The sequence below is a fragment of the Triplophysa dalaica genome, chromosome 14 (assembly GCF_015846415.1).
Source record: "Triplophysa dalaica isolate WHDGS20190420 chromosome 14, ASM1584641v1, whole genome shotgun sequence".
NCBI classification, from domain to species: domain Eukaryota; kingdom Metazoa; phylum Chordata; class Actinopteri; order Cypriniformes; family Nemacheilidae; genus Triplophysa; species Triplophysa dalaica.
This window is the reverse complement of record NC_079555.1, coordinates 12,561,944-12,584,530: the sequence shown is the minus strand read 5'-3', so window position 1 is coordinate 12,584,530 and position 22,587 is coordinate 12,561,944. Positions and strand designations below refer to the sequence as shown.

The following is a 22,587-nucleotide window of genomic DNA, read 5'->3' as shown; positions in this document are numbered from 1 at the left end:
GTAGCGACTGATGTGCCCTTGAGCATGGCCCTAATCCCCCGTTTGCTCCCCGGGTGCTGCAGTGATCACGACTTGCAGTGCGTGTATTCACTACTCAATAGATGGGTTAAATACATAGGTCACATTTCGAACATGGGTCACCATAAGTGACAAAAAGGTCAGTTTCACTTAACATTTAAAAGTAATATTCGACTAAATTTATGCACAGATAATGAACAGAATAATCAAATAGTTTTTCATAATGCACTTTAACCAGTATTTCAAAAATAAAGTCATAGAGATGTTGGTTTTGCCTGTTGTAGATAAATTACTTGTGTGAAGTATTACAAAATGCTGATGCAGTCACAAAAAACAGAAAAATAAGTCATTAGTGTCCCAATGTGTACTGAGCTAGAGTCCTTACCAGTGCAACAAAGCGTGTACATGTTATCTAATGGAGACACAACCAGGGCCTTAGTTCTGTGGCAAAAAAAAAGTTGGTTATGCCCCGCCCTATATGAGGTTATTGGCTATGCTTTTTCTAAATATTAATTATGTCTATAAAAAGGGAGGTACTGTATCACGACAACTGCATTTTGGCGGCTGCTGGCAAACTCAGTCTTTGTGATGCTTATCTTTTTGTACACAATCCTTTGCCATGACCTTTATGCAAAGGCAGAAAACAAACTTTGCCGAATGATTGGAGATCCTAAATACCCATTGCTTTCCAAGGATGGAGAACTGACTATTGGAGGACTGTTTGCAATCCACAGAGAGGAAACATTACCTTCATTTGAGTTCACACAAAAACCTCAGCTTCTGTCATGCTCCAGGTTTGTTACAATGACATCTTTTTAAGAACTATATCACCAAACTATCATAACATTTTAGAACATAGAATATTAAGCATTTTAAGCATGACAAAAATGTTACTTTTTCTTGTTTGTTTAATTATTTATTGCATTTGTATTTAAATCAAATGATTTCATGTCTTAACAGTGTGAATCTAAGAGATTTTCGGATGGCTCAAATTATGACATTTGCCATTGAAGAGATTAATAGAAGTGAAACTCTTCTCCCAAATGTTTCTATTGGCTATAGAATCTATGATACCTGTGGTTCAAGATTGTCTTCTATGAGTGCAAATATGGCAGTGATGAATGGACATGAATTTGAATCAAGAAACATATGCAATGGACAAACTCCTATACATGCTATCATAGGAGATACAGAGTCTTCCACAACAGTTTATCTCTCCAGAACCACAGGACCTTATAAAATCCCAGTGGTAAGAAGGAATAAAAGCAAAGACTGACACATCGACTAGACCAATGAGTGTTTTTCTTGACATCCTATTTTTTTTCCAGATAAGTCCTTTAGCCACATGTGAATGTCTCAGTAATAGGAAAGAATACCCATCATTCTTCAGAACTATTGCTAGTGATTATCACCAGAGCAGAGCACTTGCACACTTAGTCAAACAGTTTGGCTGGTCTTGGATTGGAGCTGTGAACAGTGACAATGACTATGGAAACAATGGAATGGCCAAATTTCTGAAAACAGCCCAAGATGAGGGGATTTGTGTAGAGTACTCTGTGAAATTCTACAGAACAGAGCCTGATAAAATCAAACAAGTTGTAGATATAATGAAACAAGGAACTGCAAAAGTGATTGTTGCATTTATATCATTTCTTGATATGGGATTTCTAATCAAACAGTTAAGAATTCAAAATGTTACAGGACTCCAAATGATTGGTGCTGAAGCATGGATAACTGCAAAAGATTACATTACTCCAAACAGTTTTCATGTGATGGGAGGATCACTGGGGTTTGCAGTGAGAAAAATTAATATTTATGGATTTGCCGATTATGTTGTCAAATCATTCTGGGAAAAAACTTTTTCATGCTCACAAAGAGATGGAAATGCATCTAAAGCTGAATTTAACTGCAGCAGAGATAAGGATCTACATTTGTTCATGAATTACAATGAAGATGTGCCCGAACAAAGATATTCAAGTAATGTGTACAAAGCAGTGTATGCTGTGGCCTATGCACTACACAGTGTGCTGAAGTGCAAAGAATATAAAGGTTGTGAAAAAGGCCTGAAAATACAGCCAAAGCAGGTAAAAAAAAAGTTTTAAAGAAAATTTGTGGTAAAATGTTTCAGTGTTAATATACCAAAACACTTTTTCATTAGGTGGTTGAGGCTCTGAAAAAGGTCAATTTCACTGTAAAGTTTGGAGATCGTGTGTGGTTTGAGAGCACTGGTGAAGCAGTCACCCGGTATGAAGTTGTGAACTGGCAGCAGGACTCTGAAGGATCAATTCAGTTTAAAGCAGTGGGTTACTATGATGCCTCACTGTCCCCTGAACAGCGCTTTGTGCTTAACACTGAAAACATCATCTGGGCTGGAGGACAGCTGGAGGTATTATATGTTTATCCTATAGTGTTTTTTAGCTGGCGAAAGAAAAAACTGCAAACTGAATATACCACGCTGAACTAAAAAAATCTAAGATGCTGTCTCAAAAATGCTGACTTTTTTTAAAGTCTGTCTAAATAATTCATTTATACTATGGTTTCCTATCTAGAAGCCAAGGTCTGTGTGCAGTGAGAGTTGTCCTCCAGGCACTAGGAAGGCTGTACAGAAAGGAAGACCTGTCTGCTGTTATGACTGTATTCCATGTGCAGATGGAGAAATCAGTAATGAGACAGGTAAACTTCAGCCACAGTCAAAGATTCAAGAACAATTGGTTAGTTGTTCCTTTTGTGTTATAATTTTATTGTTTAGGGGCAGTTTCTTAGCAAAGGAGTTGCTATAACTAACTTTTTTGTTGTCTCTAACTAAAGTGATGACAACTTTCTTTCCAGATTCAAATAACTGCATGCAGTGTCCAGGGGAATTCTGGTCTAATGCTGAGAAAAATAAATGTGTGTTAAAGACTGTAGAGTTTCTGTCATTCACAGAAGTTATGGGTATAGTGCTGGTCTTTTTTTCACTGTTTGGAGTAGGAATAACTGTTCTGGTCACAGTTCTGTTTTACAGTAAGAAGGACACCCCCATAGTAAAAGCCAACAACTCAGAGTTGAGCTTCCTGCTGCTCTTCTCATTGACTCTGTGTTTTCTCTGTTCACTTACTTTCATTGGTCGCCCCACTGAGTGGTCCTGTATGTTACGTCACACAGTGTTTGGGATCACTTTTGTACTCTGTATATCTTGTGTTTTGGGGAAAACAATAGTTGTGTTAATGGCCTTTAAGGCTACACTTCCAGGAAGTAATGTCATGAAATGGTTTGGGCCTGTACAACAGAGACTCAGTGTTCTTGCCTTTACACTTATACAGGGTCTTATCTGTGTGCTTTGGCTAACAATATCTCCTCCTTTTCCCTACAAAAATATGAAATATTATAAAGAGAAGATAATTTTTGAATGCAGTCTGGGTTCTACAGTTGGTTTCTGGGCTGTACTGGGTTATATTGGTCTACTGGCTCTCTTGTGCTTCATTCTGGCTTTTCTGGCTCGGACGCTGCCTGATAACTTCAATGAAGCTAAATTCATCACATTCAGTATGCTCATATTCTGTGCTGTGTGGATCACATTTATCCCATCCTATGTCAGTTCTCCAGGAAAATTTACTGTAGCTGTGGAGATATTTGCAATCTTAGCCTCAAGTTTTAGTTTATTATTCTGTATATTTGCACCTAAATGTTACATCATCCTGTTTAAGCCTCAACAAAATACTAAGCAAAGTCTGATGGGAAAAGCACCAAGTAACAAACATACTAAATAAAACACACCGGTAAAATGCAACTAAAACTGTAAGTTTTATCAAAATAGACTGATGCCTCTGAAAGCTTTGATTTATTCACATCAAATTGTTACCACTTAACTACATGAATATTTTTTTTTCATGATGTTCCAACTTTGACACTTGCAGACTCCAAATAAACCCAGTTTTATTACAAAGGAAAGAAAAGGCCCAGAATCTCTGTTGATGTTATCTTTCGGGTTGTTTTTGCTCTGTACTATGAAAACAAAGAGTAAAGTTGTGAAATTAATGAGATTGTAAAATGACATGTTCTTTCCCATTAACTCATGTATAGGGGAGACATTAGTAGAAGAGAGGCATTACCTGAATAAAAGTGTTTCAACAAGTCATGTAAATACCATTGAGTACGCTTTATGCAGGCTGCTTAGAGGTATAGCTAACTGTGTATAGTTTTTATTGGACATATCAAAATGCAACTCAGAGTCCTGAAAATTATGCACAAAAGAAAATCTTGTTAAGAAAATCCAGTGTTCGAATTGTCATCAGCCTTTCAAATTTTCTTTCCCTCGATTGTGACAGCTGAGGTGATTATGTCACATTAATGATCGCAACCGCATAATGTTAGGTGCGGCAAGTAATTTTACAACACCACGTTAAACATCACCTTATATGCATGCAGATTATGAGTCTTTCTATTTAGGATATTTGGCGAAATTAAATTTTGGTTAATACAGACCAAAGACAACGCAGGGAGGCCAATGGAGGAAAAGCACTGCAGTCAAAAAGGCTTTCTATCTCAGGTACAAAAGAGGGTGCCATTTGCATAGGGAGGATGTTTCATTTGATTTAATGAAAATTGACTATAGAAATAGTTCATGGTTTATGTTAGGGATTACTCCAGAGTCAGGTGCGGGATGCAAAAATCTTTTTAATGCAACAATACTTGGTAGGGCAATAACAATGTCTATGAACAAGAGTCAAGATTACACAGTCATTGATCACAATGGGTACCCACAAGATTCAGACTAGTGCTCGAGCGCTCGTCCGTAAGACCAGGGGAGAATTAGTATCAGCAATGTTCGGTCTCACAGAGTGAGAAACGTTCCAAAGGAACTCACAGTTCATATCACGTCAACCCCATGGAGAATGACTGTTCTGCTTCCCTTAACTTCGTGAGGAGCAATGTAGGTGAGTAGTCCCCTTGAAAGGCGTTGTTGGAGAACAATCTCTAGTCTCTCAAAAAATCTGTTAACAAGAGATACGGAAAAAAAAGGCTTTTCAGCCAGTGTCCGAATTTCCAAGGACAAAGGTAGTTCCGCCTCTCTGATGTCCGTGTCTGCAAGATTCCGAAGAAGAATCCGTGACTACTCCACAACCTCGAATAGCATCGACAGCAGGAGAGAGATGAGCACTGGTCCGGAGGAATCGGGTTCAGCAAACCCCGGTGTACTGCTACGCCAAACCCGGAAGCCGAGATTCAGGGAGAGCCTCAAGGGACGCGAACCGAGGAGATGAGGTCGTCTGGGCAGCTGTGGAGATATGTTGAACACCGTGCAGGACACAAACAGCACTGGAGCCTGGACAGGACAAAGGTGCACACTCAAAAGTTATATAGCCCAAACAGATTGACTAGGCAAGAGTCTTCACAAGGTAAAGGAGAAAATCCTGAGCATAGAATCCAAAGCAAGAGCTATGTTTCCAAGGAAAGGGTTAAATATTCCAAGGCAAGAGTCCTATATTCCAAGGCAAGAGTCCTATATTCCAAGGCAAGAGTCCTATATTCCAAGGCAAGAGTCCTATATTCCAAGGCAAGAGTCCTATATTCCAAGGCAAGAGTCCTATATTCCAAGGCAAGCGTTAAGTTCACGACCAGTGGTCACGAAACTAGACAAGCTAACGATTTGACAAAGTTTGGTGGTTTTAGAGGGGTTTAAGAAGTGGGTGAATTAACCGTACAGTGAAATCAGGTGAGTAGAATGAACGAAACGAGAATCAGGTTTGTTAAAGGAAAGTGGAAAACAAGGGGGGCGGAGTAACCAAAGACTCCGAACGCAGGGTGAGTAATACTCTCCCATGCGTTCGACAAACACACAACAGACAGGAGAGAACAAAACAAGTGAGGTTCAGATCCGAACCCTGACAGGTTTATGTATAACAACAAGTAAAGTAATGAGTAAATTACTACAAAATAATATTATGTCAGTCTGTTTTCTCAGTATGCACGTTTTTAGATATACCTAATAATAAGTGCATGAAGTTTCTGTACTTTACCACTTCCGAGGATAGTGGGGGTTTAGAGTCACTGGCACTAGTTTGGGAACCCCTGCCCTATCCAGCCCTTAAAAAATAGACGTAGCTGCATGTATAGGCATCACATGATAGTTTGGATCACAGTCATTTAACGACATTAGACGTATAATTGCCCTTAAAATGTTGATAATCCATTAAAATAGATCCATATGAGGCAGAGATTATTTATTTTCATGTCCTTTGAATTTTGTTTTTTATATTATTGTAATGCAGTGCTGTACCCTTTTTTAGGTAAATTGATAAAATAATCCTTGGAGCAAGTAAGGGAGAGGACGGGTCAAATTCAACAGTGGCTGTCTGTACAGTGCTGCCAAACCAGCCAGTCACCGTATGTCGAAACGTATGAGCGTTGTTAACGTGATTCATCTCCTGATAATGTAGATCAAGTATATGAAAATAATCCATATGAACCAATGTAGAATAAAAATATAACTACTTTGGGTAAAACCTTCTCGTCAAAGTTGCGGAGGTCATGTGTGCAGAAGGGAGCGCAGATAATCTCTGGGAAATGCCAAAGTTTTCTAAGGGAAAGATAAATATTCTTGGTAAACGCAAATGTTTGGTATATGAACGCAATGTTCTTGGGGAGAGCAAAATATTTAAAATGTTTTCGCTTCCTTTCCTGTTTTTTCCTCACCACCTGTTCGCCACTTTAGTGCCTCGTGTGGAATCTGTTTTGACAATGTGATATGTCAGAAAGAATTAATATTGTAACTGTAAAGTTTTAAGATTAATTATTCAATATGAGAGGATCCTCACATGGCCAGTGTATCGGTGCATAAATATCTTCATTGAACACCATGTTGCGTGTTTGAGCATGCATGAATATTTCTGATAAAAATTTGATTTTAATTTACGTCTCATTAAATTTGAACAAATAAGAGACTAAAATGTTTTGTTTTGGTGTGATTATTTGACCAAAAAAATACTTTGGGTTTTTAGTGTAGTTTTAATGAAAAACCAAATTCATTATTTTAGTCATCCACAGGGGTCCCTAAACCTTTTGAGAGCTCCAGGACCACTCAACCCCCCCAACACTCCAATTCGAACCGAGAGAAAATCAAATTTATCCTAGTCTCACGTGGTCAGACCTTAAATGAGTCATGAATTAAGACATCAATTTTAACCCAAGATTTGCTATATAAGAGAGAATCGCATTCAAGCAAATATCCTTTAAGTGTCAGAACTGAAAACGCCCTTGTTACTGAAATTACAAGAGTATTGACACCAGGCCAGCAAACGGCAGATTCAGGAATGCACATATCTTTAACACCACCTCCACAGAAGAATATCAATCACTACATCTCTAGCCCCGCCCACTTGTTTGCGCATGAATGTACTTTGCAGAGAGACTAAAATTAAAAAGCAGTGCTTAAGACATTTCTGTACTATGCGTCACTTTTGCTTTGTTAGAGATCACTATATATGCCCTGATAGCCCTATTTGCACAGGATTTGTATTTCATGGGGACCACTCATTATTTTTAAATTTTGCAGAGGTTGTATGTGATCTTAATCCCGTGCGAATCGACCATGTCTGAAATTTATAAAGCAAAAATTTCCCAACAAATGACCTAACATAGTTTGACGAATATGTCCTGTGTTAATATTTTTCCAGTGTGAATCAGCATCTCTGTGATTTGTATAACTTCTGTATAACCTCAAATGGGCCAAGGCAGACCTTTTTCCCAATCATACAACGTCTGGTGGAAATATTCTAAAGCATTCCAGAATGTTAAAAAAACTGCTTTATGTCACTGTGGCGAGTGGAGAAACGACACGTACACCAGATCTCAAAAACACACACCCAGGAGGGGATTTTTATTAAATGAATTAGTGCTCCCGTGGCCGTGGGGTTTTCCCAAGTGTCCGTGACTTCGTGCCTTCGGTCCAGGAGGTGGTGGGGTGTTATGTGCTCGCAGATGGCGTGATGATCTGGTGTTCCCTCATGCTGTATCCCGTGTTCCAGTGTGACGTGAACTTGAGGCTTGCTGCCGGTCATCAGTCGTCAGAACCTGTTTGAGAGACCGGGAGAGACACGTCAGGTAACTCATGCTATGGAATCGTAGCTCACCATGCCTTGGGTTGGTCTGGCTTTTATGCTGCCTCTGCTCAATCTCTGACAACCGGCAGCTGCGTCTCGTTGCAACCCTCTGTTTCCATGGCGACGCTGATTGAGCTGAGGGAGACTTGTCACAGTCACCCTTCACACGAGGCAGTGGAAAAACTGCAGCAAATATTGGTCTTATTATCTAACACCCAAATTACCATGTACCCCACTGTGAACCGTCTCTAATGCAGTATTTTGCAATTACACAGGCACTTCTGCCTGTACTATTTATTTGCTCAAATCCCCCTCTCTGTAAAATGTATATATCTGCCCCATTTTCAAGAAAGTAGAACTCTCTGCTGTATCTGCACTAAAATTCGATCAGACAGAGACTTCAGAGTTGGAATATCTTTCTGAGGAGACATACAAACCTGATGGGAGTAAGGAGGCCCAGTACCACCCTTAGAGGCTGAATGAGCCTTAGAAATAATGAATTTTTGTAGTTGTTTATTTGTTGCTCATGGAGGTTTACAAGCCACAACAACCTCTGGTTGTATTTTGGTTAATCAGAAAATTGAAGGATGATTGACAACACTCATTTTATTTTTTATTTTATAAAAAAAAAAATGGCAAGAGGGTACACAGACATCTGTTCCACCCCTGCTTGATGAGGTCATTGGCTACGTATTGTTCATCCCTCTTAAGTTTCTATAAAACATCTATTATAGAGATGGGTGCATTGCATTTTGCACCTACAGGCGAGCTCAATCTTAGGGATGCTTTTTTTTCTAAACACACTTCTGCTTTTCCATCACCTTAATGCAAAGGCAGAAAACACTCTTTGCAGAATGATGGGAGACACTAAATATCCCCTGTTTTCAAAGGAAGGTGATGTAACTATTGGAGCAGTTTTTGCAGTTCGCAGTAAGGAAACGTTACCTTCATTTGCATTTACACAAAAACCTCAACCTTTGTCATGCTCCAGGTTTGTAACTATAGAAAATAGTCAGGAAACATTTGAGGAGATCATGTATTTAACACAAACACTTGTTTTTAACCTACTGGTTTAATATTTTACAGTGTGACTCTAAGAGATTTTCGGATAGCTCAAATGATGCTTTTTGCCATTGAGGAGATTAACAGGAATGGCATTCTACTCCCAAATGTTTCTATTGGCTATAGAATATACGATACATGTGGTTCAAGGCTGTCGTCTATGAGTGCAATCATGACATTAATGAATAATCAGGAGTTTGAAGCAAGTCAAAAATGCAATGGGCAGACTCCTATACATGCTATCATTGGAGAAACAGAGTCTGCCACCACAGTCATTCTGTCGAGAACTACAGGACCTTTTAAAATTCCAGTGGTAAGAGGTAATAACAAATTTGACGCAATTGCGAAACTGATGACTCCTCATTGCTTATCTTGAATTATTTTTCAGATAAGTCACTCAGCTGGATGTGACTGTCTCAGTAATAGGAAAGATTTCCCCTCTTTCTTCAGGACTATGTCCAGTGATTATTACCAGGGCAGAGCACTTGCAGTTTTGGTCAAACACTTGGACTGGACTTGGGTTGGAGCTGTAAACAGTGACAATGACTATGGAAACTATGGAATGGAGATTTTTCTTAATGCAGCCAAGAAAGAGGGGATTTGTGTAGAGTACTCTGTGAAATTCTACCGAACAGAGTATGAAAAACTCCAAAAAGTCATCAAAACAATGAAACGAGGCACAGCAAAAGTGGTTGTTGCATTTGTTTCATTTTTTGAGATGGAATTACTAGTTGAGCAACTAAGTATACACAACATTACAGGCATCCAAATGGTAGGAGTGGTAGGATGGATAACTTCAAAAACTCTGATCACTCCAAACACTTTTCGTGTAATGAAAGGGTCACTTGGGTTTGCAGTGAGAAAAATCAATATTGAAGGGTTTATAGATTTTGTTATGAACGTATTCTGGGACACAGCTATATCATGCTCACAAAGACATACTAATTTATCTCAAGCTGAATTAAATTGCAGCCGACCTCAAGACCTATTTGTGCTGAAAAATTACTCAGAAGATGTGCCTGAACATAGATATATAAGTAATGTCTACAAAGCAGTGTATGCCGTGGCTTATGCACTACGGAGTCTACTGAAGTGCAGAGAACGAGGAGGTTGTGAGAAAGACCTGACAATACAGCCACAGCAGGTAAAAAAAATATATAGAAAATAAGCTTTCCTACAATTTTGTTAGGTGTTAAATTGCCAGTATAATTTAATTCCAAATCTGTCTTTGTATCAGATGGTTGAGGCTCTGAAAAAAGTCAATTTCACTGTTAAGTTTGGAGATCGTGTGTGGTTTGACAGCACTGGTGCTGCAGTTGCCCAGTATGAAGTTGTGAACTGGCAACAAGACAAAAATGGATCAATTCAGTTTAAAGCAGTGGGTTACTATGATGCCTCACTGCCCCCTGACCAGCGCTTTGTGCTTAACACTGAAAACATCATCTGGGCTGGTGGACAGCTAGAGGTAAATGACAATATTTTTTTCTCCAACTTGATTTCTTCAAAGTGGGAAAATTATTTCAGAAAGAAAAAAAATATATATATTTTTTTGTTAGTACAGAAAGTCTGTCTAGTTAATTCCTCTTCTTATTAGGGACATCAACTACATATACTGTATTCTAATTGAGGTGAAATCACACAAGATTTCTAAAATCTCGGCACATACATGCTGTGACAAAACTAAAACGTTTTTTCTAGCAAAAACAAAATAAATATATATATATATATTTTATGTAATGACATTATCAATGCAAACCTAGCCATCTCATCAAACATGTTTACCCCCCAAAAGTGATGCATCCAAATCCACAGTGAAAGTGTGTCAAGTATTAATATGTTTTTATTGTGATCAAGGCATCAGTATTAATTATATGCACATTTCCAAACAACTTACACAACCAATAATAACACTTATCAATACATTTATGCTTTGTAGATTCCATATGTCGTTATCTACTTCATAGAGTCCGTATATAATATTCGAATGTACAGGCGATATGTTTGTTTTTCATGTAGAAGCCCCAGTCTGTGTGCAGTGAGAGTTGTCCTCCAGGCACTAGGAAGGCTGGACAGAAAGGAAGACCTGTCTGCTGTTATGACTGTATTCCATGTGCAGATGGAGAAATCAGTAATGAGACAGGTAAACTTCAGCCACAGTCAAACTTTCAAAGAAAACTTGTTAGCTGCTCTTTTTGTGTTCTCCTTCACCTGTTCAGGATAAAGTTTCTTATCGAAGGAGTCCAGAATATGGAATATATTTTCTTTTGTGTCCAACTATAGTGATCACAATCTTTTTCTTCCAGATTCAAATAACTGCATGCAGTGTCCAAGGGAATACTGGTCTAATGCTGAGAGAAATGCATGTGTTTTGAAGGCTGTAGAGTTTCTGTCATTCACAGACGTTATGGGTATAGTGCTGGTCTTTTTCTCACTGTTTGGTGTAGGAATAACTGTTCTGGTTACAGTCCTGTTTTACAGTAAGAAGGACACCCCCATAGTAAAAGCCAACAACTCAGAGCTGAGCTTCCTGCTGCTCTACTCGCTAACTCTGTGTTTTCTATGTTCACTTACTTTCATTGGTCGCCCCACTGAGTGGTCCTGTATGTTACGTCACACAGCATTTGGGATCACTTTTGTACTCTGTATATCTTGTGTTCTGGGGAAAACATTAGTTGTGTTAATGGCCTTCAAGGCCACACTTCCAGGAAGTAATGTCATGAAATGGTTTGGGCCTGTACAACAGAGACTCAGTGTTCTTTCCTTTACACTTATTCAGGCTCTCATCTGTGTGCTTTGGCTAACAATATCTCCTCCTTTTCCCTACAAAAATATGAAATATTATAAAGAGAAGATCATTCTTGAGTGCAGTCTGGGTTCTACTGTTGGTTTCTGGGCTGTACTGGGTTATATTGGTTTACTGGCTCTCTTGTGCTTCATTCTGGCTTTTCTGGCTCGGACCCTGCCTGATAACTTCAATGAAGCTAAATTCATCACTTTCAGTATGCTCATATTCTGTGCTGTGTGGATCACATTTATTCCAGCTTATGTCAGTTCTCCAGGAAAATTTACTGTAGCTGTGGAGATATTTGCCATTTTAGCCTCAAGCTTTGGTTTACTATTTTGCATATTTGCACCAAAATGTTTCATCATCCTGTTTAAGCCGGAACAGAATACAAAGCAATATTTGATGGGAAAAACACAATCCAAATCCTATTGAGAAGTCAGTTGTAAAAAGAAAATTGTAAACTAATACGGATTTAAGAAAATTCACAAAAACATTCTTAATTGATTTACACCACTAGAACATTGAAAACAAGTGTTTTAAAACTTTGCATGTAATAATAAGAAAATAGAAATACTAACAGCTTTGAGACTTTTAGGAGTAAAGTGCACCCACATGATTTAATAAACTAACTATATGTGATGTTCCCAGTTTGAGACTTTCTAAGTTAAAATAAACTCAGTTTTCATCAAAAGTCTCTGTGTTGTTTGTTTGTTTTTGGGCTGTGGCTGCACCGCAGTATTAAAACAAAGAGTGAAGAGGCTACTCTAACGGTAGCATTACAGAACAATTAGGCTGCAAATAATGTTTACCAATATAGTACAAACCCTGCTGTCAAAGGACAGAAACATCTTGTTTTCCCATAGTTCTTCCTTGGATAAAGACGTCTTGACTATTTTTTACAACATAATTGTAAACATCATTTACAATCACCGAAATGCTCAGTGTGGCAAGGGGGGCGTGGTTTAGTGACGTCTTCACCGGGGAGGAGAGACAAGAAAGACGGTGAGTAAGTTGGTCAAGTGCAGATTAAGATCACCTGCGTCTCATTGCAGTGATTGGTAAGGAGACAGTTTAAAAGCTTACAAAGCAAAGGCAGAGAGAGCCCGACTGCAAGACTGGCAGTCTGGGAGAAGCATTCCTATCACGAGTGGAATCTTACGGTCCGTGTTCTAGAATGAGTGGAATCTTATAGACAGAGTTCTGATCACGAGGGGAACCTTACAGACTGAGTTCTGGAAATGAGTGGAATCTTATAGACGGAGATCTGGAGAAGTCAAGAGACATATAAATGATTGTTTAAAGTTGTTTAGCGCTGTGGTGCAATGTCTTGTGTGAATAAATTACACTCCTGTCTCCCAGTCACGCCCACCCTGCCTCCTTTCCTTCTCCCACTTACGAACCCGTTTACACTCAGATTGTATAACCGCAAGCTTATCAGGTATAAACAGTAACAATGGTTCAACCAGAACCACCTTTGCAAGTGTAACCCAGTTGGGTGAGGTTGTGAAAGATCTACTGCCATAATTCTGCCATGGGGACATGGGGGAGCACTCTGAGCTCGGAAGAATGAACGAGCTCAGAGCCCTCTTCCCGACAGCACGCCAAATACGCATACCCTCAAAACTACTCTATTATCTGCATAGGCCAATTTATGAAATAAACTCGGGGGGAGATGTGCTGAATAACACACCTTAGGGTACACGTGAAAGACAGGTGAAATAAACGTATTCTCAGGTTCTTATGGACCAAGGACCGCTTTGTGTGCGTGCGTTGCTAGCTGTTTTTGGGAAGAAGGCTCGAGGGAGAGTGCGAACATTGCGAGGCTTTTAATATCGAAGTTATTCACATGCTGAGAGCACCTCCTCGGAGCGATCCTCTTGCGATATAAAAGCATACGAGGACGTACCGGGGGTGGTGAATAAGGTAGTCGAGAGGCTGAATCTCGACTGGCCGCAAGAGCAAGAGGTCCCGTAGCTCTGGAAACTGGATGACAGATTGCTGTCAGGTGGCAAGGGGGTGGGGAATCAGCGAAGCCCTCTCCCCTTTTTTGGTGACCTCCATGATGGGTTAACTCATTCATGGAGTTAACCTTACTCATCCCGCGTCTTTGTGCTCTCAATGTCGATTTATTTGACTATTATGGATGCAAAGACACAGGGATATATGATAATGCCCCACGTGGAGCAGATGTTTGCAGGCTATCTATCACCTGGGACATCATCATCCCTAAAGTAGCCTGTACTCCCCACCAAGCTGTTTAGAATAATATCTTCATTGGTGGGGAAGGCTTTTAAGGCAGCGGATCACACTGATGTTGCTCAATGAGCTGAGCACAGGTGGGTCTATTGACGATGAGGCGTTCTCAGAATTTCATCGCGATACAGATGTATTCCTCTGTGCAACCAAGCTGATGGCCCATGCTATCGGCCGGTCCATGGCTCCTTTGGTTTCTGCTGAGAGGTATCTGTGCCTCAACCTCACGGGCATAAAGGACAAGGACCAGGTGTTCCTTCTTGATGCCCCCGTTTTGCCTTACGGTCTGTTTGGCGACGAGGTTAATATCGTGTCTGTAGATTCCAGGAGCAAAGCACCATGATGAGGCATTTGTGAGATTTCTTCCCCGCCGTACTCAAGCCCCACCCAGACCCGTTCTGGCCCGATCTACATCAGGCGTGAGGTCAAGAAGGAGAGCGTGACGAATCATGCTCCCCCTTGTAGAGATTGGAGAGTGGGTCGCCGTGCTTTTCAGGCCCCCTCTGGGAGGCCAGACTTGAGGAATGTCATCTCCTCAAACAAGAGGTCCTGATGTCTGTGCGCATAGGACCGTGAGGGGGGATATTTCAAGAGAGATTAGAGGCTCCTGTAAAAAACAAGAAAAAGGTGAAAACATAGAAGACAGACATATCCACATACAAACGCTCCACACACTATGCATACATTAACACACAGATGGACACACACACACACTGACAGACACGCACACAGGCACAGTGAAAGCACACATTTAAGAGAGAAACACAGGTCAAATATTAAACTGACAAAAAATTCCTATGTGCAATATTGATTATCTAAAACTTTTCTAAAACAGCCCCCAAGGCCAGGCAAATAGTGCAGTAATCTAGTCTTGATGTCATGAATGCATGAATTAATTTCTCTGCATCTGACAGTGACAGCATATGACGTAATTTAGATATATTCTTAAAATGGAAAAATGCAATTTTACAGGTGTTGGTAACATGGCTCTCAAATGACAGAATACCATCGAATACAACGGCATGATTCTTAGCTGACGATGAGGATTTTATGGAGCATCCGTCAATAGTTAAGCAGTATTCCGTATTAGTTAAGGAGTTCTGCTCCATTTTACGGGTCGCTCTCTTTATAACCTGAGTGTGTTCATTATACCACAGTGTTGGGCTGCCATTTTAAAACTTTAAACGCAGAGGAGCAACTGTGTCTAATTTTCAGAGAAGGTGGAGTTAAAATTTTCAATAGTAATGTCAAGATCTTCAACGTTTTTACTCATGCTAGGGAATTGAGACAATTCAGGCAGATTATCGAGAAACACATCTTTAGTAGTTGAAGTAATCGTTCTACCATATTTGTAACAAGGAGTTTGATTTGCAGCTGTAGGCCAGTGAAGCAAATATAATATCAGATAATGATCCGAAATGTCTTCACTCTGCTGAAGGATTTTAACATTGTCCACATTTATACCGTAAAATAGTATTAAATCTAAAGTATGATTACGAAGGTGAGTGGGTCCTGACACATGTTGACTAATGCCCATGGAGTTAAGAGTGTCTTTAAAACCCATTCCCAAGGCATCTGTATCGTTATCTACATGGATGTTAAAGTCACCAACGACAAGAACTCTATCTGGGGCCAGTTTTAGTTCTGATAAGAACCCACCAAATTCTTTGATACAATTTATAGTAATAATCTTGGGGAAGAAGGGATTATTACATGTTGTATATTTTGTGTATTCTGCAACTCGAGACGGCAAGCAGACAGTTGGTTAAACCAATCTGTCTCCTTCCTGACCTGGGCCCCAGGTAGTCAGCCTTTAGCATTATTAAGACTGTGTGCCAAATTTCTAGAGAGGAGGGAAAGCCCATCCCAGGAGGGATGGAGACCATCTCGTTTCAACAGTTCAGGTCTGCTCTCAAAACTCTTCCAGTTATTTATAAAATCTATGTTATTCTGCAGGCACCACTCAGACAACCAGCCATTTAGTGATGATAATCTGCTATAAATCTCATCACCACGGTAAGCAGTGAGGGGGCCAGAGAATATAACAGTGTCCGACATCATGCTTGCGAGCTCACACACCTCTTTAATATTATCTTTAGTGATCTCCGATTGACGGAGTCTAACATTTTTTGTGCCGATGTGAATAACAATCTTACTGAATCTACTATTAGCCTTAACCAGCACATTTAAATTTGACTTGATGTCAGGCGCTCTGGCTCCTGGTAAACATTTGACTATGGTGGCTGGTGCATCTATGTTAACGTTGCGGACAATAGAATCACCGATCACTAGGGCACATTCAGCAGGTTTCTCAGTCGGTGGTCACTGAGTGGGGCAAACCTGTTCGAGACTTTATTTGGAACGGTTCAGTGATGTTTTGTCTTGCGACTATGCCGTCTCACCGTCACAAACTTTCCCAGCTGCAGGGGATTTTCAACCGGAACCGAGCTGTGTGCGCTAACGCTGCTCGCATCCAAAGTGTTTTGTACGGTCCTAACACTCTTACTATCCTCAAATAAAGATTGGATGCGAGACTGTAATTCTAAGATCTTCTCCGTCAGCCTAACTACTTCCCTGCATTTATCGCATGTAAAACCCTCGCCGCTGACAGAGAAGGCTAAGCTAAACAAATGACATGAGGTGCAAGTAATAACAATAGGAATAGAAGCCATGACTCACCGGGTATGAAGTGCAATCCTAACTTACCAAGGTTGCTTGATGAGTCTTAGTATATATGCTTAAAAAGAGAAACAGTTAGCACACAAGACAAATATGTGGAGATGATATTCCACAGTGTAAACAGAAAGCAAGCTTACACGCTAATACTCTGCTAGCGGCGTTAAATTTAAATTAACATAGGTTTAGAATATAAAGTTATAAATAATTCGGCAACGACAGTGATAGGTAACGATAGTAAAATACACTAATAGTAAGACCAAGAACAAATGTGAGGAGAAGCAAGTGTCAAAGGATACAAACTAGCCGGCGGCAGCGATGCAATCTGGAGCACCTAACCACCTTACCTCACTGTTCCTAATAAATCTCCATACTGCACTCATCCATTTTCCTGCATTTTCAATGCACTATTTCAATTTGTGCATTTGTAAGGGTAATGGAAACGCAGCAAGTGAACATATAGTACACATTTTTGCGTTTTTTTATCCCTTAGAGGATAGAGAGTTATTTTGGTTAGGTAAGAGAGAGGCTAAAGTGAAGTAAAATGTGCATCTTATCCAGAAATTCCTGAATTACATGTACTAACAAAAAAGAAAAAGAGCCATTGTGAGTTCCATACATTTACAAATTATACAATATTCATAGTTTTATTGATGGCTTTTATTTATTGTAGTCTACAATTTTGTCATTTTAACATTTTGAAAGATGTCAACTTGCAGTTACCAATATTTTTTTACTTCTCTGCAGTTTTATTTTTATACGATAATTACAAATATTTGTTTTCCGGTTTTTATCCAGTTATGTGGTTTATTTTTTCACTTTTAATTTTTACAATGAATAATAACTGAATAGCACAATGGGACACATACCGTATATTTGTTGCATTTCTGCTTGACTTGACTCATGCTCTTCCCTCTGAGGTGATTGGCTAGGCATACGTAGAGTATATACGTATTATGTCTATAAAAATACAGCCTTTAGAGAATCAGGGTCAATTGCATTTAGTAGCTGCAGGTGCGCTCAGTCTTTGGGATGCTTTTTTTTCTATATACACTCCTGCTTTTCCATTACCGCGATGCAAAGGCAGAAAACACTGCTTGTCGAATGATTGGAGACCCTAAATACCCATTGCTGTCTAAGGATGGAGAACTTACTATTGGAGCAATTTTTCCAGTCCACATTAAAGAAACATTACCTTCATTTGAGTTCAAACAAAAACCTCAACTTCTGTCATGTTCTAGGTTTGTTATATCGAAAAATATTCAGAAAACAAAGCAGCATATGCTGTTATAAAAATTTGCTGATTTTTCTAATGTAAATGTTGAATGTTTTTACAGTGTGAGTGTGAGAGATTTCCGGCTAGCTCAGGTCATGGTTTTTGCAGTTGAGGAGATTAACAGAAATGAAAATGTGCTGCCAAATGTTACTCTTGGCTACAGAATATATGACAGCTGTTCATCAAGACTGTCGTCTATGAGTGCTATTATGGCGGTGATGAATAATCAGGAGTTTGCAGCAGAGCAAACATGCAATGGACAATCTCCAATTCATGCTATCATTGGGGAAACGGAGTCTGCCACCACAATCATCCTGTCTAGAACAACAGGACCTTTTAAAATTCCAGTGGTAAGAGGCAATAAGAATCAAAGTTTAACACAGTTACCTGACTGATGACTGTTTTAGCTGTTTTCTGCAATTTTTCTTTTTAGATAAGTCACTCATCTGCATGTGAATGTCTTAGTAATAGGAAAAATTACCCATCATTCTTCAGGACTATTTCTAGTGATTATTACCAGGGCAGAGCACTTGCACTCTTGGTAAAACACTTGGGCTGGACTTGGGTTGGAGCTGTGAACAGTGACAATGACTATGGAAACAATGGAATGGACATTTTTCTAAATGCAGCCAAGAAGGAGGGGATTTGCATAGAGTATTCTGTAAAATTCTACAGAACAGAGCCTGAAAAACTCATCAAAGTGGTAAACACAATGAAACAGGGCACAGCAAAAGTGATTGTTGCATTTGTTTCATTTATTGAGATGGGATTTCTAATTGATCAGCTAAGTATTCAGAACATTACCGGCCTCCAAATGATTGGGGTGTTTGGGTGGATAGCTTCACAGAATTTAATCACTCCAAAGACATTTCATGTTATGGGAGGGTCACTCGGATTTTCATTAAGAAAAATAAATATTGATGGGTTTCCAGATTATGCTTATAAGGCATTCTGGGAGACAGCTTTTCCATGCTTACAGAGAGATGAGGATTCTCCTCAATATGAAATGTATTGCAGCACATATGAAGATCTGCTTGTGGTTAGAAATTACAATGAAGAGGTGGCTGAACATAGATATGTAAGTAATGTCTACAAAGCAGTGTATGCTGTGGCTTATGCACTTCACAGTCTGCTTGAATGCAAAGGACAAGAAGGTTGTGATAAAACTGTGACAATACAACCACACCAGGTAAACAAAAAGAGAATGTGAGAAAACAGTGATCCCAATTTTAGCTGAATTTTGTGCTAAACCCCACTATGATAATGCTACAAATCTGTCTTTTCACTAGGTTGTTGAGGCTCTGAAAAAGGTAAATTTTACAGTTAAATTTGGGGAACGTGTGTGGTTTGACAGCACTGGTGCTGCAATAGCCAACTATGAAGTTGTGAACTGGCAGCAGGACTCTAATGGATCATTCCAGTTTAAAGCAGTGGGTTACTATGATGCCTCACTGCCCCCTAACCAGCGCTTTCTGCTTAACACTGAAAACATAATCTGGGCTGGAGGACAGCTGGAGGTGACAATAACCTTTTTGTTTAATATATATATATATTTAATTAATTTATTTATTTTTATTTAATTAAAATAATAATAAGTAAAGGCACCGAAAATGAAATACATTTTCCTCACAGTATATCAAATTTTAAGGCTCGTCTGACAAAATTATGATTTTTTTTATCATTTAAAAAATGAACATTGCATTAAGTCCTGGGTGGACAGGTATATTAATTCTCTCTCACGGGCAAATCATACGTTTTGGTTTATTTGAATTAAATATATACTATAATATAGTGACTTCTATAATATAGTGACTACTATAGCCAATTTGCATTTTATCTTTTAAGTTTTAGTCTGCAGAAAACGTTTAATTAAAATCTTATGTAGTAAAAGTGGGGACCTTTAGCAAATAAATGTTCATGTGTTTGTGTATGAAAAATACAAACTATTGATAGACATATTTAAAAGTTTTACTGAATATTCTTAGTAGACAAGTTTTAGTATCTATTGTAGATTTACATTACTTAATGCTTAAAAATTAAATACATAATTAACATAAAAACTGATTGCACAAGGCCCTATGTATGTTTTCATGTAGAAGCCAAGGTCTGTGTGCAGTGAGAGTTGTCCTCCAGGCACTAGGAAGGCTGTACAGAGAGGACGACCTGTCTGCTGTTATGACTGTATTCCATGTGCAGATGGAGAAATCAGTAATGAGACAGGTAAACTTCAGCCCAAATCAAAGATTCAAGACAACTGGATAGTTTGTCACCTTGGAATTATCTTTTTATGTTATAATCTTTCTTTACGTTGTGTTCATTTTGCAACTGAAAGTTTTATCAACAAAGTCAACAGGAACGTATAAGTTTTGCTCAGAGTGCAGACAGAACCTTAAAATAGCAAAATGTTGATCTCTTTCTAGTTTCCTCCTACTGTTAAGGATGCAGGACATCATCTGACCAAAGAACCTGTCCCATTTTAAAGTTCCAGTAGTGTCAATAATGTTTCATACACTCCATGGTCAGATGAAAAAACAATAAAATTTTAGCAGCAAACACTCATTATGGGTTTGCTGCACAAAAGGATACAAATTAACCCATGTGTGAAATGTTTTCGGCCTAATTTTCTGCTGAAGATCCTTGATGCTTTGTTAAGCTAGATGGCATCATGGATTGTAGCAAATATCAACAGATAAAAAAATCGAACTTGACTGTTCCTTCCACGAGTCATAAGAGGGGACAAAGTTGAATCTTTCCATGACAATGACCTGAACGAAAACATAAAATTCATAACAAAAATGAGTCACTGATCAAAATGCTAAGCTTCTGTCATGCCATCCCACTTTCCAGACCTTAATCCTATAGAAAATGAGTGGAAAAACACTTTGACAAGAAACTGCATCCTGAATAGTAGTAGAAGACCAGTATTTGAACTCATTATATTCTGAATATTGCATCTACCTATTGTGATTATGATCTCTATTTCTTCCAGATTCAAATAACTGCGTGCACTGTCCAGAGGAATACTGGTCTAATGCTGAGAAAAATAAATGTGTGTTAAAGACTGTAGAGTTTCTGTCATACACAGAAGTTATGGGTTTAGTGTTGGTCTTTTTCTCACTGTTTGGAGTTGGAATATCTGTACTGGTCACAGTCCTGTTTTACAATAAGAAGGACACCCCCATAGTCAAAGCCAACAACTCAGAGCTGAGCTTCCTGCTGCTCTTCTCATTGACTCTGTGTTTTCTCTGTTCACTTACTTTCATTGGTCGCCCCACTGATTGGTCATGTATGTTACGTCACACAGCGTTTGGGATCACTTTTGTCCTCTGTATCTCTTGTGTTCTGGGGAAAACAATAGTTGTGTTAATGGCCTTCAAGGCCACACTTCCAGGAAGTAATGTCATGAAATGGTTTGGGCCGGTACAACAGAGACTCAGTGTTCTTGCCTTTACACTTATACAGGTTCTTATATGTTTGCTTTGGCTGACAATATCTCCTCCTTTTCCCTATAAAAATATGAAATATTATAAAGAGAAGATCATTCTCGAGTGCAGTCTGGGTTCAAGTGTAGGTTTCTGGGCTGTACTGGGTTATATTGGTCTACTGGCTCTCTTGTGCTTCATTCTGGCTTTTCTGGCTCGGACGCTGCCTGATAACTTCAATGAAGCTAAATTCATCACATTCAGTATGCTCATATTCAGTGCTGTGTGGATCACATTTATTCCAGCTTATGTCAGTTCTCCTGGAAAATATTCTGTAGCTGTGGAGATATTTGCCATTTTAGCCTCAAGCTTTGGTTTATTATTCTGTATATTTGCACCGAAATGTTACATCATCCTGTTTAAGCCTGAACAAAATACAAAACAACATTTGATGGGAAAAACACAAGGTAAATCCTACTGAGAAAGAAACACATATGTGTTTTCTAATGTTGCAGTTTAGTAAATGTTCATTTAAACAAAAACACAAGAAATTTGCTAACTTACAAACTTATAACACATATTTGTACATATATTTAAACTAATTAAATACAAATCATCACCAAACCAACAACTTTAAATAAATCTAATCTAATGTTAAGAAGGGCCCAGAGTCATGAGGTTGTAAAGTATTTAAACAAAGAGTAAAGAGGCTAACTGTCACATGACAAACAAATCAGAATACAAAAGAATGTTTCACAGTACAAAGGTCAAATGAAAATTGTTGCCTTAAAGTGACCTCCACAGCATTTATCCAGACGTAATATATGAAAAGGATTAATTGTTAAAGTGCCTGCAAATGCAGAAAGTGATAGCTCATTTGTCCAATAATGTAACTTTTAATATTTGATTTAATGTATGTTAATATGAGTTAATATTATTCATTGTATAATAATTGTATTAAATAAACAATTTATTGAATTTTGTTGTATGTTAACTTTATTAAATAAAAAGTTT

General features: G+C 38.8%; 4 protein-coding genes across 4 annotated transcripts in view; 3 read left to right on the top strand and 1 right to left on the bottom strand.

The window, feature by feature from the left end:
* The window catches only part of LOC130435844 (uncharacterized), a 476,195-nt gene that overhangs the window by 338,821 nt on the left and 114,787 nt on the right, over nt 1-22,587 (bottom strand). The gene's annotated exons all lie outside the window — the stretch shown is intronic.
* LOC130435974 (extracellular calcium-sensing receptor-like) lies at nt 607-3,767 on the top strand. The gene is made up of 6 exons (XM_056766868.1): nt 607-812; nt 979-1,267; nt 1,347-2,102; nt 2,177-2,404; nt 2,568-2,691; nt 2,848-3,767. The coding sequence occupies exons 1-6, from the start codon at nt 607-609 to the stop codon at nt 3,765-3,767; spliced, it is 2,523 nt and encodes an 840-aa protein (XP_056622846.1).
* On the top strand, nt 8,882-12,378 carry LOC130435826 (extracellular calcium-sensing receptor-like). The gene is made up of 6 exons (XM_056766677.1): nt 8,882-9,090; nt 9,186-9,474; nt 9,550-10,305; nt 10,399-10,626; nt 11,178-11,301; nt 11,465-12,378. The coding sequence occupies exons 1-6, from the start codon at nt 8,882-8,884 to the stop codon at nt 12,376-12,378; spliced, it is 2,520 nt and encodes an 839-aa protein (XP_056622655.1).
* Nucleotides 17,908-22,054, top strand: LOC130435822 (extracellular calcium-sensing receptor-like). The gene is made up of 6 exons (XM_056766674.1): nt 17,908-18,116; nt 18,213-18,501; nt 18,585-19,340; nt 19,441-19,668; nt 20,248-20,371; nt 21,141-22,054. The coding sequence occupies exons 1-6, from the start codon at nt 17,908-17,910 to the stop codon at nt 22,052-22,054; spliced, it is 2,520 nt and encodes an 839-aa protein (XP_056622652.1).